At 41.3% G+C, this 16,520-nt stretch overlaps 1 protein-coding gene across 6 annotated transcripts in view; it reads left to right on the plus strand.

Moving 5' to 3' along the window:
• LIMCH1 (LIM and calponin homology domains 1) overlaps positions 1 to 16,520 on the plus strand; it is a 299,516-nt gene that overhangs the window by 99,758 nt on the left and 183,238 nt on the right. For all 6 annotated transcript variants that reach the window (XM_081146873.1, XM_081146868.1, XM_081146866.1 and 3 more), the window contains exon 2: positions 15,893 to 15,963. In XM_081146873.1, the coding sequence (XP_081002999.1) occupies positions 15,893 to 15,963 (71 nt within the window). The remainder of the gene's footprint in view (positions 1 to 15,892; positions 15,964 to 16,520) is intronic.

A 16,520-nucleotide genomic window follows, 5' to 3' on the forward strand; every position in this document is an offset into this window, starting at 1 on the left:
TTCCTCAATTAAATTGCACATTTAAATCAAATGTGTGTATTGTGTCTATATTTCGAAGCAGCCTATGATCTATTATTATGACATTGACTGTGTCAGTGTGTTCTTGGAGCTTCCTTTGGCTCTGTACACATCCCTCCTTTCTCACTGCTAATCAGAGCTCAACCTACTGGTTCTGAAGACCTCGTTAATATTCCACTCTCACTAGCCTTGTTTCACTGCTCTGAACATTACATACAAGTAAGTGCACTTGTAATGTTTCTTCCCTTAACTTTACTACAATGGGGTTTGTTTTTAAAATTTCTTTATAGTTTAAAATATTCTGCACAGAAAAGGCAAGTCTGTGGGCACAGTGAGCGCCATTGCTCCACTCTTTTTTCTCAAGAGACACAATAAAAAAGCTTTGTTGTTGTTTAAATATTAGCTCTTCTGATTTTTCAATCGTGGCAGCTTATTAAAGTTATTGAAAGTACCAGGTGATCCAGTATAGTAAAGGCCAAACAATATGTGTGAGGGCCTGTTAGTCCCCCCAGGCAGTGAGTTAAACAGCTCTGCAGAAAGCCAGTTTCCTGATGCATGTTCCACTCAACACTGGCCCCACCCACCAGAGACTTTCTCCAAAAGAGGTCTTGCTTAGACACACTGGGAAACACTGGAGGACCCCAGTGCACAGGGGCATATTATTGACTCTGAGAAGCTCAAAGTTGGAAAAAAAAATACACCATATATTTTTAAAAACACATCATTCCCCAAACTTACTTGACCATGGAGCCTTTTCCCACATCACATCTCTTAGCCTCCTGTGGAACTAGGGTTCTATGGGACACTTTGGGAAGTGCTTCTGAATTTCCTTTCTTGGCTGGGCCAATGAGTAAATGTGAAGGGTAATCCCCATGAAATGGTAATTTAATCCCCTAAAGACATCATGGGAAGAACGAGTACTGTCTGCATTTTCACTCCTCCCAATGCCATCAAGTTGCTACTCAGTCAATTTTGGGTGCAAGTGACTCGCTGAAGGCCCCGCGGGACCGAGAGAGGGACCGAGAGAGGGAAGGGGAAGCGTGCGGCTATTTGCTCCCTGCTCCTTTGTCTTTCCTCAGGTTTGTCATTGTGTGCAGGGGCATATCCCGGTCCCATCACCACCAACGTGTTGCATAATGGATGAGCCTGAAGAGGCTGAGGCGGCAGGTGTCCCAGCAGCTACAAAAAAGAAAGAACAGAGCTGTTGATTGTTGCCAACGGCGCTGGTGCTCCCCTCGCCCTTTGGCAAACAACAGCTCTCTGTGTCACTCGGCGAAGTGGCAACTGGTCGGCTTTGCTGGTTCTGGGTGTTACCGCCTCCTGGGCAGTGTGGTCGGCACTCTTGCTGGAGTGGTTTGTGTCCTTGTGCTGGAAGTGGGATGTGCTTTTCTCTTGTCCTTTAAAAGGTTGTTACAAGCCTGGTTAATTGCCTGCAAACTTATTTAGTTAAAAATCGTATCACCTCACATGAGAATGGACTGGGGACAATTATTAGCTTTGCAACATGTAATTCTTGGCTCTCCTGTAAGGGGAGGAGGAAGGAATATGTTTTCAAATTCAGGACTAGAGAGGGTACAAGCTTCCCAGAACCTGAGCATATCCCACAGCTAAAGAAATATTTACTTCGGGAGGGCAAAAGTAAAGTTCTTAGGTTTGGTTTTAAAAGCTTGAGAAAAGCCGATTCTTTAGATTATTGTTACTGCTCCAATTTTCAGGAATTTAGTAGAGACCTTTTGCTTCCCTAGCCAGGAAACTGGAAAAAGCTATCTGAAAGCATAACAGGTTTATATCATCATAGTAGCTCTGAGTAGCTCAAAGTTGGGGAAAAAAAGCCAAACCCACCATATTTTATTTTATTTTTTTAAACACAGCATTCCCCAAACTTACTTGACCATGGAGTATATTTCTGGAAGATGTTGACTGTTTTTGAATAAGAGTCTGTGAAAGTTTAGAAGCATTTAAATGTTTACATAGTTGTATGCTTTGTTTTCAGTGATTATTTGATAAATTCTCAGTGTCATGAATATGTAGAAATTGTAATACATTTGAAACACCACACTCAAGCTGTTAGCCTCATAATGTAAAAGTAAATCCTCTCTCAACATGGTCCAGAGGCTCTGCCATGCTAAGCAAAACAACATATAGTGAAACGCATGTTACCAGAGGCTAACTGATATACACAAGAGTTAAGGACCTAAAAGAGTTAAGTCATGAATGTTACAATGAAACGACATTGAATGACACGATGTTATTCGAGGACCTGATTTGTATGTGACACGGAATGAGTCCCCAGTGGTATTTTGGAGCCAACCCGGGTGGCTCAGGAGAGAAGCTCATCTCCTCCCGTCCTGTGTTTAGTGACATCAGGGTGAGCTTGAAATCGCCTGTGACGGGAGTTTTTACACCAGGGAGATTGGCAAGTGATACACGTCAGGGCTCCCCTCTCGCCTTCAGTGAGAACCAATGTTAAGCATTTAGCAGAGCCTTTGGTTCTAGGCAGCCTCTCAAGATGACTTGATTATAAGGGGTTTTAAAAATATAACCAAGGACCTATTAGAACATATTATGTGTTCTGTCAATAACACAGTTATCTTTTAAACATTTCCCCTTTTCTTCCTCTCCCCTATCTATTCATTAATAAAGTTTTTCAAGATGCTGTGTGGGCAGAAGGTCCGGTTGTTGGTTTTTTGTTTTTGGTTTAACATGGCTCTCACGTGTTAGGTTTATAAAGACCGGCCTTCCTGTTTTTTCTTTAATTTCTCTGTAGTCCAGGCTTACACTGTTCTTTGTAACACCCTGAAGACAGGACTCCTTCCTTGCCCATGTGCACCGTTTGTGCAGGAGGAGCTAAGGGGAGCAGAGTACAAGCCTGAGCAATGTTCACTCCAGTGGAAGCCAAGTGGAGCTGCTTCCTCAGTGGGGGTGCGGGGGGGCAGCCACCACGCTGCAGAGTCAGTGAGACCCAGCGTCCCAGTGCCCTGGGGTGACCACCCGCTGTCTTCATCACAGACCAGCCAAAGGAACAGATTTCCTGCCATAACACATTGCGTGTGGGTTTAAAGAACCAGAAGAAGACACGCAGGGAAATATTTTGTTGTAGAAGTGCCTGATGGCCTTAATGAGGCCTCTTGCCTTCCCTTCGTGCCCCTGTCACTCCCCGTTAGTGGATATTTGTTTTCCATTCCATGGAGGGTCACGTTGTGTGTGGGATTATTTTCACTTGGATCCTTTGGATATTTGTGATGATTTTTTCAGTACAGAGCTAAAAATCCAGTGACATCACAAAGACTGTTTTCCTCTCACCCCCGTGGTATTGAGTGAATTGATCATAAATGTACAGACATTTTGACACATGTCTGGATTTGGGGGTTCATTTTTTATTCCACAGTTTAAGGAAAAGGCACGTTGAAGAGAGACAGCAGCCCAGCAGTAGGAAGTCAGATCTTTATTTACAATTCAACTGTAGGGGGGAAATCAGCAAGGGCATAGGCATATTGAGGCAACATAGCACACTGGCTAAGAACGTAGGTCAGGAGCCACACTGTCCAGCTTAGTCCTGGCTCTGCCACCTACTAACTGTATGAAATTGGGCAAATTACTTGATGGTCAGTATGTCAGTTTATGTGGATAACAGGGATAATTGCAGTACTTACATCAGGGCCTCTGATAACACACTGAGCACCTCTGTGTAAAGGCCGAAAGACGCCTCAGGGTGGGCTTCATGGGCACGGGCGCGGAGTGGCTCTGTGTGAGTTAGGAAAACAGGCCTCTTCCTGTCGGAGACTTTGCCTGGTTTCACACAGAGCTCCGGCTGGCGTTTAGCCACCGTTTGTCTCCTCAGCTGGGGGCCCTTGTCCACGGCACAATCTGTGTAACCAGCCACGGTAGCTGGACTGTCACACTGGGAGCTGAGAAGTATATGAGTCAATAAAGGTTCAATAAAAGGTGCTGTCCTCTTATCAGAGTTCAAGGTGAGAGGCAAGGGTGGGAGAGGGGCCAGAGTCTGTAGCTTTGTGCGGAGCTGTCCTAGACTTAGAGAGTGAAGCTCTTGGTTATTAGCAGAACTGTGACTAGAACCCAGTTATCTGGACTTTTGGCTTCTTACCAATCCTGACAAGGTGTCGCTAGACAACTCTGTGATTCAAACAAAAGAACCATTGAAGATGGGGGTGAGGGGCACTATGGCCATTCCCAATCCCAAGTGCCTGCCTAGAGCCATTTAAATGACAAACTCTCCAAAGACAATATGTCTTCTATGTTCCAAAGCCAAATAGTATATTGGTGCCCATGTCCAATATTCAAATGTTTGTTTTAAAATATACTAGGCAGTGGGTATGAATAGATCCCAGCCATTGTTTTAATAGTGGACCTTAGGAATATAATTATATGGAAGTGTATTTCTGTTATGTTTGAATGAAAAAGTTTTTAAAGTGATCTTTTCTCACTACAAAGTGTTTTCTGAGTAAAACGAATGGAAATGGCTTTAGTTACTATTGAGAGGAAAAAAAAGTGGGGTTGAGCCAATATGGAGGTTAACCTATATATTCCCAGCCTCCCCTTTAAAATCTTTTAAACTATAAAATATACCACAATTACAGAAAAACATATAAAACAAATATATAGCTTAGTTTCTTATTTAAGGTGAACAATCTTGGAATCACTGTATCAAGAAGTAGATCCAACTCAAGAAGTCGAATTTGGCGACCTGGAAGCCCGTCCTGGGCCCCATCATGATCCCTTCCCTCCTTCTGAAAGGCACTCTCCTCGTTTTATGTTGACCACTTCCCTTCATAATTGTGTTGCTGTTTAAAATGTGATCATCCTGTCTGTGTAATGACATTTCGCCATGGTTTATTTTCTTTTGGTAATCTAATAACTTGTTTGGGTGAATTCTAGTAGTTTTCTAAGTTGACTTTGATGCCTTTTTAAATGCCAAGTACTGGCGAAATGACAACAGTTTTGTGGTTACTTTGGATTAACTCAAAATTATTCAGTTAAAAGAATATCAAATGGTGAAATCAATCAGTTCTTCCGACAGCTGTCACTGGACTCTGTGTACTTGGCAGAGCCTCTAGTTTTAGTTCTTTGCCCAAAATCAGGAAGCCAAGGGGCTTCACCCCTCCTTCCTTCCCATCCTCAGTGCTAAGGTCATGCTGATCGATGGCTGGCAAGTGCCATTTCTGTGTAGTGGGGAGTTGAGAGAATGGGTTGAATATAAATGAAGTGGCCGATAGTGAACTGGTAAGTGACTGTCATCAATGAAAACACGTAGGAGCAAATGTTCCTAGAAATAAAAGAGGAGGAATTGGACAGGTGGACCTGAGTACTTTCCCTGGGCTGCTGAAAGACTTTCAGCCCTAACTCCAGATAACATTTTATTATGAATATTGTGAAACATTCAAAAGAAAGGAAGGAAGGAAAGAAGGAATTGAATATCTGTAAACCTACCACCTAGTTCCAATGAACATTTTCTATGTTTACTTCTTACACACACACACATTCACATACACCCCTAGTATTTTTCCAACCAGTTCAAAATAAATTACAGACATCAGATCCCTTTCCCTCTAAATACTTTGGTGTGCATCTCCAAGTTCAAGAACATTCTCCTGCATAACCATCAAGTCGTGCCATGGTCACTGCTTGTAATGTGGAGCCCTGATATTGTCAAATGACCAGTGTATGTATTCAGACTCTACAACTGTGCCCAAAGGGTCACCTGTAAAGGTTCTTTTAAGGAGATTTATAGGATTTTATTAAGGAGCACACAATGCAATTGGTTGTTACGTCTGTTATTTTAGAGTAGCAGCCCTCCCCTTTTCATCACGACTTTGGCATTTTGAAGGCCAATTTTCTCATAAAATGTGTCCTATTCTGAATATGCACAATTACTTCCTCCTGGTCTCACTTCACCTGGACAATGTGTGGGAGGTTATCACGTCGGCTTCCCTGTGCAGTTTTGTACCCACCACTCCACAGCCCCAAGTCCATCAGTGCAGTGGCAAACCTGCCTCAACTATACTTTTTCTCTTGAGCAGTATTTCTTAGCAAAAATTGCAACCATGAAGCTTGGGGGAAAAGTAATCGACCTTCCAATCAGTGGTAAATGTTCTGGTAGATGTTTCCATTCATGATTTATAACCTTTAACAACCTCATAAAACAGGCTCCTACAACCATCTTTTAAACCAGGGAGCAGGCTCAGAGAAGTGAAGCCGTTTGTCCAGTATCACACAGCTTCTGAGGGTCAGACCCGAAATTTGGATCCAGATTTGCTTACCAAGGTTTTATATCTCACTGTGCTAAGGACTAGATGACAGTTATATACACAGATTTGCCCAATTTGGCCCAGAATGAAAGTGTTTATGGAGCTACATGATGCCCAGTAACAATAACACCATGGCTAATGCAGGTCTCTGCTCCTTGAAGTGGAGAAAACACACACAGCCCAGAACTACTTCACTAGAGCTTTTTCTTTCTGGACTCTTCCTTCTCTTTGCTCTCAAATCAGCCGCTACCACTTTATGTTGTGTTACAGCTCACGCTGAGTCTTGTCTGACAGCCTTTGCAGCTTCTATTCGGTCCCTATGTGAGGCCAGGAGAGTGCAGTTACTGCTAAACCCACTCATATGCTCCCACACTGACCCGTGTTCTGTGTCTAGAGCATACAATAGCTGGAGCAGAAGATTTAATGCTCCCAGAGTGCCTTTGAGCATTGCCTGTATTCTTAATTAGGTTTTTTTTTTTTAGCGGAGTCTGTCAATCTGTGGTTATAAACAGCGCCTTCTGGTTTTCTGATGACACGATGAAAATATAAATGGATTCTGCAGATTGCATTCTATTATCCTCGCTATTAAGCACTCAGAGCTAGTGCTGGAGAGGATCATGGTCTGATAATGTTGATTAAGTAACCTCAGGCCTGGACTTCTGTGCTGTTTCTTTGCCAAGCCAAACTGAATAGATATAAGGAACTATTGTTGTTAAAGAGAACGTAGCAATGTAAGTGCCACAAGGAGAAGTGCCTTCCAAAGGCAGCATTGGGGGCAGTGAAGCCCTGGCGTAGGTGAAAGGGGACCTGGCTCTAGTCTTCCTTGCTGATAGCGAGCTGGATGATCTTGAGCAAGTCACTTAATTTGCAGGACATTATTTTTCTCATCTGTAAGATGAAGAGGCTGTGCGTGTACTGGGATTTATTCTGGTGTCCTGAGAAGGACACGAGGTGGGCCTGTAGGAAGATTCCTGGTTGCTGTGTGAGAGACGGCTTGCGTGGGGCCAGCGTGGAAGCAGGGAGACCACAAAGGTGACTGCTGCAGTTATCCAGCTGAGAAGTGACGGAGGCTTGCTTGGATCAGTGTGGTCATGTAGGGACAGAGGGAAAAAGGACAGATCTCAGATACATTTTTGAGGGAGGAGCTTTGCTCTTTTTGATGGTTTGAATGCATCTCTGTGTTGTTGGGGATGGAGATGGTGGTGCCATTCATTGCTATGGAGAAGACCAGAGAGGTGGAATAGCAGGATGGATCAGGGGACAGACATCATGAATTTTGTTTTGATCTTAAGTGTGAAATATTTATTAGGTACCCAAGTGGAGATGTTGAATAACAAATTGGATATTTGATTCTGGACTTCAGGGGAGAAGGGTCAGATCCATATAGAAAAATGTGTGAGTTATCATATGCAAGATATTTAAAGGCAAGATATTTAGTTCATAAAAATGTATGAGTTATCATATAGGAGATATTGAAGGGTATGGGACCACCCAGGGAAGGGGAGTGTGTGGTTAGAAAGAGAACAAAGGAAAGTGAAAAAAGGAACCATGTTTTACATTAGGAAATGAATGAGGCCTGAGTACCTGAGGCAGCAGAGAGAGGAGTATTATTGAATGAGGTAGGAGGAAAGCCAGGAGTGTCTGGGGTGGGGAGGCCTGGGACAGGCAAGTGATTGAAAACAAGGGAGCGGTTGACTGTTCTGCTGCTGAGACCTTGATTCAGGTCAGAGGAGAAAATGTCTCTTCGGTCAGAGTGTATGGCGATTATTGGGAATTAGGAGAACCAGTAAAGCATGGTGTCATGAAATCAGGGAGGAAAGACATGCAGAGAGTATTGGAAAGAGGAATCCGGGATGAAATCTATGCCGACTCTAGCATTGTTGCCAATATTGACAGTGCCAGTATTGAGCTCCTACTATGGGTCAGGTACTGTGGGAAGGGTTTGGCATATACTAGTTCATTTACTCTTCATGCAAACCTTTGGAGCAGATACAATTACCATTTTGTAAGTAGGGAAGCTGAGGGTTGGTAGAAATTCATTAATCTGTTTATGATTTAGCTTATCCTGGTAGGGCTGACAGTCAAAATCATGGGCCTCAACCTTAACCCTTTAAGAATTTTCAGTGAATTAAAAGAGGACAGCTTGTAGGTGGCTGAGCTAGGAGATAAGGGTAGTGGGTACAGGGTACTCGCAGAGGGAGTTTGGACTGTGAAAGGAAGGAGAAAACCAGTATGGTGGTTAAAGGGGCTGGATTGAATTAGAGTTTTTAGGAAAAGGGACCTCGCTATGCTACCAGCAGAGAGATGAAGGATGCTATGAACCGAGGGGTGAGGTTGAGATAAAGGCAGCACCTGGGGATGGGAAGGAATAGGACCCAGAGCCTTGGTAGAGGAAAGAGAAAGTATATTTTTCCTTTTGAGCTGGCATGAAAAGGTAGGTGTAGATATGGTATATAGAGCGGTGTGCACAGTGCTGGGGGGCAGTCCTAATGGGAAGTTGGGCCAGATGGTCTCAATCCCACTGTGATCCCACCAGTGAAGTCATTGGCTGTAATACATGGTGGGAAAGTCCAGGAGGAAATAATTTTGAGCACCAAGCAAAAGTCACTCTTTAGGAATGGGGAATTAGTGGAAAATGGGGAGAATGATTGGAAGAATTCCCCCTTCCCCCCATCTTCTAGGGGGTACCTCTTTTGTTTCGGGATCAAGTACAAGCCATAGTTCTGACATACAGGTTCTTTACCATCTGGGCCATGCCTATTTGGCACCTCATTTCCCACCCCCACCCCCTTCTCCCTCCCTGCCTGCCCCCTGTGCTCAGCTCTTAGAACTTTTCCTCTTTGCTCAAAGAAACCTTTGTCTAGGTCTTCGTGTCTGCCTACAGTGCCCTACTTTATCTCTTTCCTTTGGGGAATCCCTTCTCATCCTTCAGAGCCAACTCAAATGTCAGCCCCTCAAAGGCTTTCCTTGACTGTTTTGGGCAGAGAGAGTTCGTTCCTTTGCTCAGATGCTGCGCAGAATCATGCTTAGGAGCATGAACTCTGCAGTCATACTACCTGGGCTCAAGTCCACGCTCTGCTATTTACTTGCTTTGTGTCCTTGCACAAGTTACTTAGCCTCTTCGTGTCTAGGTTTCCTTGACTTTAAAATGGAGATGATAATAATTGGACCACCTCATTGGGCTGTTATGAAGATTAAATGAATTAATATGTGGCAAGCATTTAGAACAGATAGGGCTATGGCAGTTGGTATATGAATGTGAACTATTATCATTCAACCATTTCTTTAGTCATGCAATTTGTGTTCATTGCTTCTTTCATGGTCCTGTAGATCTCTGTCCATATTTCTCTATTAACACCTACTGTATTGTAATGTTTTATCTTTCCCCCTGGATTTTGGATTCTTACTGAGTTGGCTCCAGATCTCCTTGTTATTTTGGTCTTACACCTACTACACTGCCTGGCATGAAATAGGATTCAATAGATGATTGATTGGTTGATTGCTCATTCTGACTCAGGCGAGTATGATTTATAATTGTTTACAAAGAGTTTCAATAGAATCTTGATTTGATATTTCTAGCAACCCCACGAAGGAGACAGAAATAGCAGTGAATTTATTCTCAATAAATGTGAAAAATAAGAGCAATTCTATTCTGCTTTATTTTACAATTCAGGTATAAAATATGTAAAAATGTTCTTCTTGGTAAGTAAATCAAATATGATCAGAAGATAAGTGGGCATAATGAACCCCAAACCTTTTCCAGTGACTTGAAGAAGTGTGATGTTCACTAAGTGTTTATAGGAGGACATCACGACCTTCTGAAAAGTGTACCTGTTTTTGTACAACAATTGAGAGAAAATATCCATGCCTTTCAAAAGTTAAGTAAAAAAGCTACAAACTTTGTTGTGTTTTTTAGTTGCTTGAATCCACAGTCCAGTATTTTGTCAGCCAATAGAATCTCTTCTTAACATCATTATAATAAAGTTTCCAAAATTTAGTTAAAATCTTCTCTAGTCATTCAGTTTATTAGTAGACCAGTGTATCCACCAGATTGCTTTAAAAAAAACAACAACTGAAGCTTAATGAAAACATTTCTGAAATAAAATTTGTTTAAATGGTAATGATCAGGCTGAGAGACTGTTGGCAGTCTTTGCCTGTTTATGGCAATTACATAATAACAATGGTAATGAAGTAATTAGGGAAGCATAGCATTGTGCTATACAATGTGTTGCATTATAAACACATCATAAAAATGGTACCATAAGTTGTGTGGTTTTCCTTATTAGTCTCTGTTACTTCTTCATATTGCAGTTAATTGAATGGTTGAAAGCAGTGTCATTGACATGGACAAACTCAGAAACAATTGCCTTTTAGTTCTATGGGGAAGGAAATCAAATAGAGATGAGCTTCCTCAGTAATTACTTGCATAAAATACTGTGATGACACATCACAATGTCCTCTTGCTTCTGCTTTTGGTTTAATTGCTAAGGTACATGAGCTCTTTTATTTTCCTTCAAAGCATTAAGGTTTTGGTAAATCATCCATTCACTGAGTATTTTAATCAGACACTTACACATCCCTCCAACAATATTTTGATTAGTAATGGAAGTGAATTGACCCTAAACCATAAAGCGGGGGGGGGGGGGATCTGATTTTGGGCTTTCCTGAAAGGCACACGGGGTATAGTTTGTGACATAATTGCCACCATAAGCACTTCTGAGGATCCTCTTGAGGGGAGATGTGTGCAGTTCATTATGCCCACCCTTAAAATCATGATGTTATCTCATAGTTGTCCATGTGCCCCAATTAGTTTTTTAGTGTTTTGTTGTTGTTTGGGTTTTGCTTGTTTGTTTTATGTTTAATACCTTTAGGGACTTTGGCTTTTGCTGTGAGTGAGATGGGAAGGCACTGGGGGTTTTGAGTGGAGTAGTGGCAAGATCTAGCTTTACAGGATCCCCCGCTGCCGTGTTGAGCATAGACAGAGGGAGGCGAGGGTGGAAGCATGGAGGCTCTTATCTAGGTGTAAGGTGATGGAGTATGGTGCTAGAGTGGAGGCAGGGAGGAGGGGTTGGGTTCTGGCTAAATTCTGAAGGGCGAACCACAGTATTTGTTGGGTATGCTTGGGTGTGAAAGATCAGGGTCAAGTGTGACTAAGCTGAACAATTGCAAGGATGGAGTTGGAGGGATTAATTGATCAGATGGGTGAGGATCAGCCAGGTGTGGAGAGCAGAATCTAGGGGAATGTCAAAGTGCTCCTGGCATTTCATGCTGCTCTTCCCTGCTACCCCCGAGTGCTCCTGAACCTGGGCTCTCTCCCCACCCACCCCATATCCCACGTCCCCATCTCAGGCTCTCTTTCAGAGCCCTACTAATCTTCCTATCCTGCTCTGTGTCCTTGGAGAGCGATCCCAAGGTGATGACTTGGCCAGGGTCTTGTCTGAAAGGTTCCTGAGAGTCCTCAGTCAGTCAGGATCCAGGTGGGAAGGTTAGTGGGGAGTTTGGGTGGTCACTTTTCACTTCCCCTGCTCATGAACTTGGCTGATGGTGATTGATTCTTGGCAGCTATTTTGTTTTTTATAGTAATGGATTATACTGTCATGAAGGGAACAGTAATTAGCAGTCTTTATAGTTAAATGGACACTTGTGATATTGTAAACACATCATAAAGATGTTGCTGAGAGGGGTTGTTGAGAAAGGTCATCCAGAAATCCCAGTTCCAATGGAAGGCCCTCCCTTTCTAAATTGTGGCTACTGCTTAGTTTAGTAAATTTAGTAAAATTTACTCCACATATGAATCACATGGGGATCTTTTTAAAATGCTGGTTCTGATTAAGTAGGTCTTGGAGAGGGTGGGAGGAATGAGAGTCTGTTTTTCAGCATTAATTTTAGGTGAAGATGCTGCTGCCACTGGTCTTAGGACCAGACTTTTTAGTGGCATGGCCCTTGTTGAATGTCTGGAGTCTATTCAGCTATTTAACCTTCCTAACAAAGATCCAGAGGTGCCTCTATACTCAATGACCTGGACTTGGAAGAATGGATGGCATTTGATCAGTGGAGAGCAGTGTGAATGTTGTTGGGACCTAATGGATGGACACAGGAAACGGGGAAGGAAGCAAAGGAGGGGGAACATAGGTGGGAATGAGCACCTTCCTCCAAATATATGGTGCCTATTTCTGTCTCCAGAATTGGAAGTCTAGGAAATTGAGTTTAATCAAACTATATCTTGGAGGATTTTGATTAGCACGCTGACACTGGATTATTAAATCAACCGTACTTGAAATTTTTTAGTGGCTATGCATCACATGCAGGATGATTTTAAATAGTACACGGGCCTTTTAAGTGGTCTCTGGACCACCAATATTTTCTTATAATCTAAATAGTTATGTTACCTTGTATTTATGGTAAGAGTTTAGGCATCTGCTTTCTTTGCCTTTCTGCTTTCTCTCACAGTCTGTGAGCTTTCTGCATACAGTGGTCGTGTCTCTTTTGAGTTTCTATCTCTAAGCCCAGTTTATCATCATTGCTCAATAAATGGAGAGGGGCCTGGGTTAAGTTAGCCAGAGATTCTGTAACAAATGTAGCTAAACTATCTTGGGCCGTCCATGTTAGCACCATTTGCACTAAAACATAATACTTTTAACAAAAATGTGAATACCTGGGGGAAAATGTTTTCAAAACCTTCTAATTACTTCTCGGTGAATGGAGGTTAGTTTTATAGAAAATATGAGTGATGTTTTAAGAATACAATAGGACTAATAGATTCAGGAGAGAAAATGCTAAGGTGTTTCAAGTCTGTGTTTAAAATTTTAGCTTTTTAAAGGGCATCTTTCTTAATTTCTTTGTTTTGGGGAAAAAAGCTAGATATTTGCAAACAGTAAAGGGCTACTTTTTAACCCCTTTTCTCACCTTCCCTCAAATAAGAATAAGAGGATATTAACAAAGGAATTTCCTTCCTTCTTTCTTTTTCCGGGCAGTGCGATGCATTGGCTTGGGACTTGCCTTCCTAGGGGGGAGTGGTAAGAAAAAGGGTGTTTTGGAATAGAACTGGAACTCTGGTTTACAGGAAGAGTTGGGGCCAACTTGGTTTTCTTAGACTGCTCTTTCAAAAAGCAAACAAAAACATCTGTTCCATTTTCCTGATGATTAAAGTAATATGTACTAATTGTAGAAAGTTTTAGGAAAATAGAGAAAATTCTTAAGAAGAAAATAAAAATCACATCCGACTCCCACCGTGAGGAGATAACGTGTGTGTGTGTGGGGGGGGGGTAATGTCTTTGGTTTTGGAAGCAGGGTAATGTTGGCCAAATAGAATGAATTGTAGTCTTTCCTCTTTAGTTGTCTGGAGGAGTTTGTGTAGAATTGCATTATTTCTTCCTTAAATATTCGGTATAATTTGCCAGGCAAGCCTTCTGGGCCTGGCATTGTTGGAAGTGGGGTGCGAGAAAAGGTTATTTATTTCTCTGTTGAGTGAAATTTGATTGATTGTATCAAGGAATTTTTCCCATTCATCTAAGTTGGTGAATTTATTGCCACAAATTTATTTATACTATTTCTCTGTTATCCTTTTAATGTCTGTAGATTCTGAAATGATGTCATCTCTGCCATTCGTGATGTGGATAATAGTTGTCTTTCTTTTTTGGTTAAAAAATCAAAGGTTATCAATTTTATTAGCCGAAGGTTTATCAACCTGGCTGAAGATTATCATTTTCTTGCTCTCAAAGAAATAGCTTTTGATACCATAGATTTTTCTCTATTGCTTTTTGACTTTCTATTTGATAGATTTCAACTCTGAAATAAAAGGATTTTTTTCCTTTTTCTGCTTAATTTGGGCTTAATTCACTTAAGGCGGAAGCAGAATTCATAAATTCAAGATCTTCTTTTCTGACATAGATGTTTTGTGTTATACATTTCCCCAAATACTACTTTAGCATCTTTCCATACATTTTTATATTGCCATCTTCTTTCACTATAGAATACATTCAAATTCCTTTTGATTCCTCTTTAATCAGTGGGGTTGTTTAGAATTGTGTTATTTAGTTTAAAATGATTTGTGGATTATTCTACAGATATTCCCGTTGTTAATTTCTGATGTAATTCCATTGTGGTCAGTCAGAATACATACTTTCTTGTGAATTGAATTCTTTTAAGTTTGTGGAGACTTGTTTCCTAACCCAGAAATTGATTTATTTCAATAGATGTTCATTGTGAACTTAAGAAGAAAAATGTGTGTTCTGCTGTTGTAGATTGGAGCAGTCTGGAAATGTCAGTTAAGTCAACTGGTTGATAGGGATGTTCAGCTCCTTTTTGTCCTTACTGATTTCTGTCTGCTTATTCTGTCAGTTTTCAAAGTGAGATATTAAATTTCTGACTCTAGTTGTGAATTTGTCTATTTCTCCTTGTAGGCCCATCTATTTTGACTTATGTATTTTGAAGTTTGTTGTTGTTTTTTTATTAGGTGCAAACATGTTTAGGATCGTTGTGTTTTCCTGATGAGCTATGAAATGAAATGACTTTCTCTGACCCTGAATTATTCTTTGTTCTAAAAGTTTCTTTGGATGAAATTAATGTATGTACTCCAACTTTCTTTCGATTAGTGCGAGCATGGTATGTCATATTCTATTCTTCTATTTTAACCTATTTCTATCTTTATATTTAAAGTTCATTTCTCATAAGCATCACATAATTGGAACCTGCTTTTTTCATCCAGTTTGACAGTATCTGTCTTTTAATTTGGGATATTTGGGCCGTTTATATTTAGTGCACTTATTGATATGGTCAAGTGTAAGTCTACAGTACTGCAGTTTGCTTTCTACTTATTCCATCTGTTCCGTATTCCTTTTTCCTTTCCCCCCTTTTTTATTGTTAGAGTATTTTTATGATTTCTTTTGATCTCCTTTCTTGGCTTATTAACTATAACTTTTATTTTGCTCTTTTAGGGGTTGCTTTAGAGTTTATAGTATGCATATTTACATGGCATGTTGTAGATGATCCAAAAATACTGAGTGAACAAATGAGTGCCCTAGTGCCTAAGCCAAAGGGCTGCTGAGGGCCAGAGGCATCAGAATTGGCCCCCAGTCCTGTGCTGTCACAGTTCATTTTTTCCCAGCTTTTATTTTCCTCTTTTACATCATATCATTATGGATATTAGCTTTAATCTTTCTGTCTTAATGTTAGTCTCTCAAGGTTAGGAGTCTGTGTCTTGCCCTTCTGCCCCTTTAACATTTTAACAAATAGATACTTTATTCTTAGGTGGTACTTTGTGGAGGCTTTTTTGAAAGTGTGTGGATTGGATCCTTGGGATGAAAGAAGCTGTGGCCTTGACTTACCTGGCCAAACCCCAAAAGTAACATCCTTATCAGGAAGAACAGATATTTTTAAAGGTGCAGTAGCTAGGAAAAAATATTTCAAAGAAATGGTCTAAATTTAAGATGAGCTGATCTAAGCAAAACTACACATGGCAAGGAAATTCAGACCTAACAGATTTTCCCCATTCTTAGAATGTCCCAGTTATTTCAAGGCTCATAAATATATATATATATATAATCACTGTGCTTCCTGATTAAAAAAGAAAAATTTATGCACTCTCTTTTTCTTTTTTTCTTTTACAGCAAGTAACTGGCAGGAGCTTCGGTGATAAAGACTTTCGGACAGGATTAGAAAACGGAATCCTTCTCTGCGAGTGAGTATAGCCTGTATCCAGGTGGTTTTTATTCAAGAAACATTATTAGTGCTATTCAGTTGGTAGGTAAAACTTCCAGGGGCTTGTTTTGAATTTGATCAGTTTGAATCTAAAATTTAAAAAAAGTCACTGGGCTAAGCGGTAAATGTAAGTAGGTGAGGGAGCCAGTGTCAGTAGGTGGTGGTGGGCGCTGTGGCAGTTTCAGACCAGATAAAGGAGTATCTGGTAGCTGCTTCTCAGCTCCCACCCACTTTCACAGTGAGAGAATTTGGGCCCAGGTAATTGGAAGGATGTGGACCGAATTGTGGTAAAAGTAGCAGCTTTTCTCCCCTTGATACAAAGGCAGCTGTGACACGTGCAAACAGCGCTCCTGTTTACTCGCCGCAGCTGGGAGCACACCGGGCAATGTTCCTCACTGGGCCTGCTCCCCTGAACTGGTTTGAATGTATTTGATTTGTGCAGTAGGCAAAATTCAAATATGCACAATAACTGCAGTGTTAATTTTCATTCTTTGGGACCTTGGCTTTGTCACAGGGTGCTGCTGTGAGGACGGATCC

Source organism: Miniopterus schreibersii (genome assembly GCF_964146895.1).
Source record: "Miniopterus schreibersii genome assembly, chromosome: 1".
NCBI classification, from domain to species: Eukaryota; Metazoa; Chordata; class Mammalia; order Chiroptera; family Miniopteridae; genus Miniopterus; species Miniopterus schreibersii.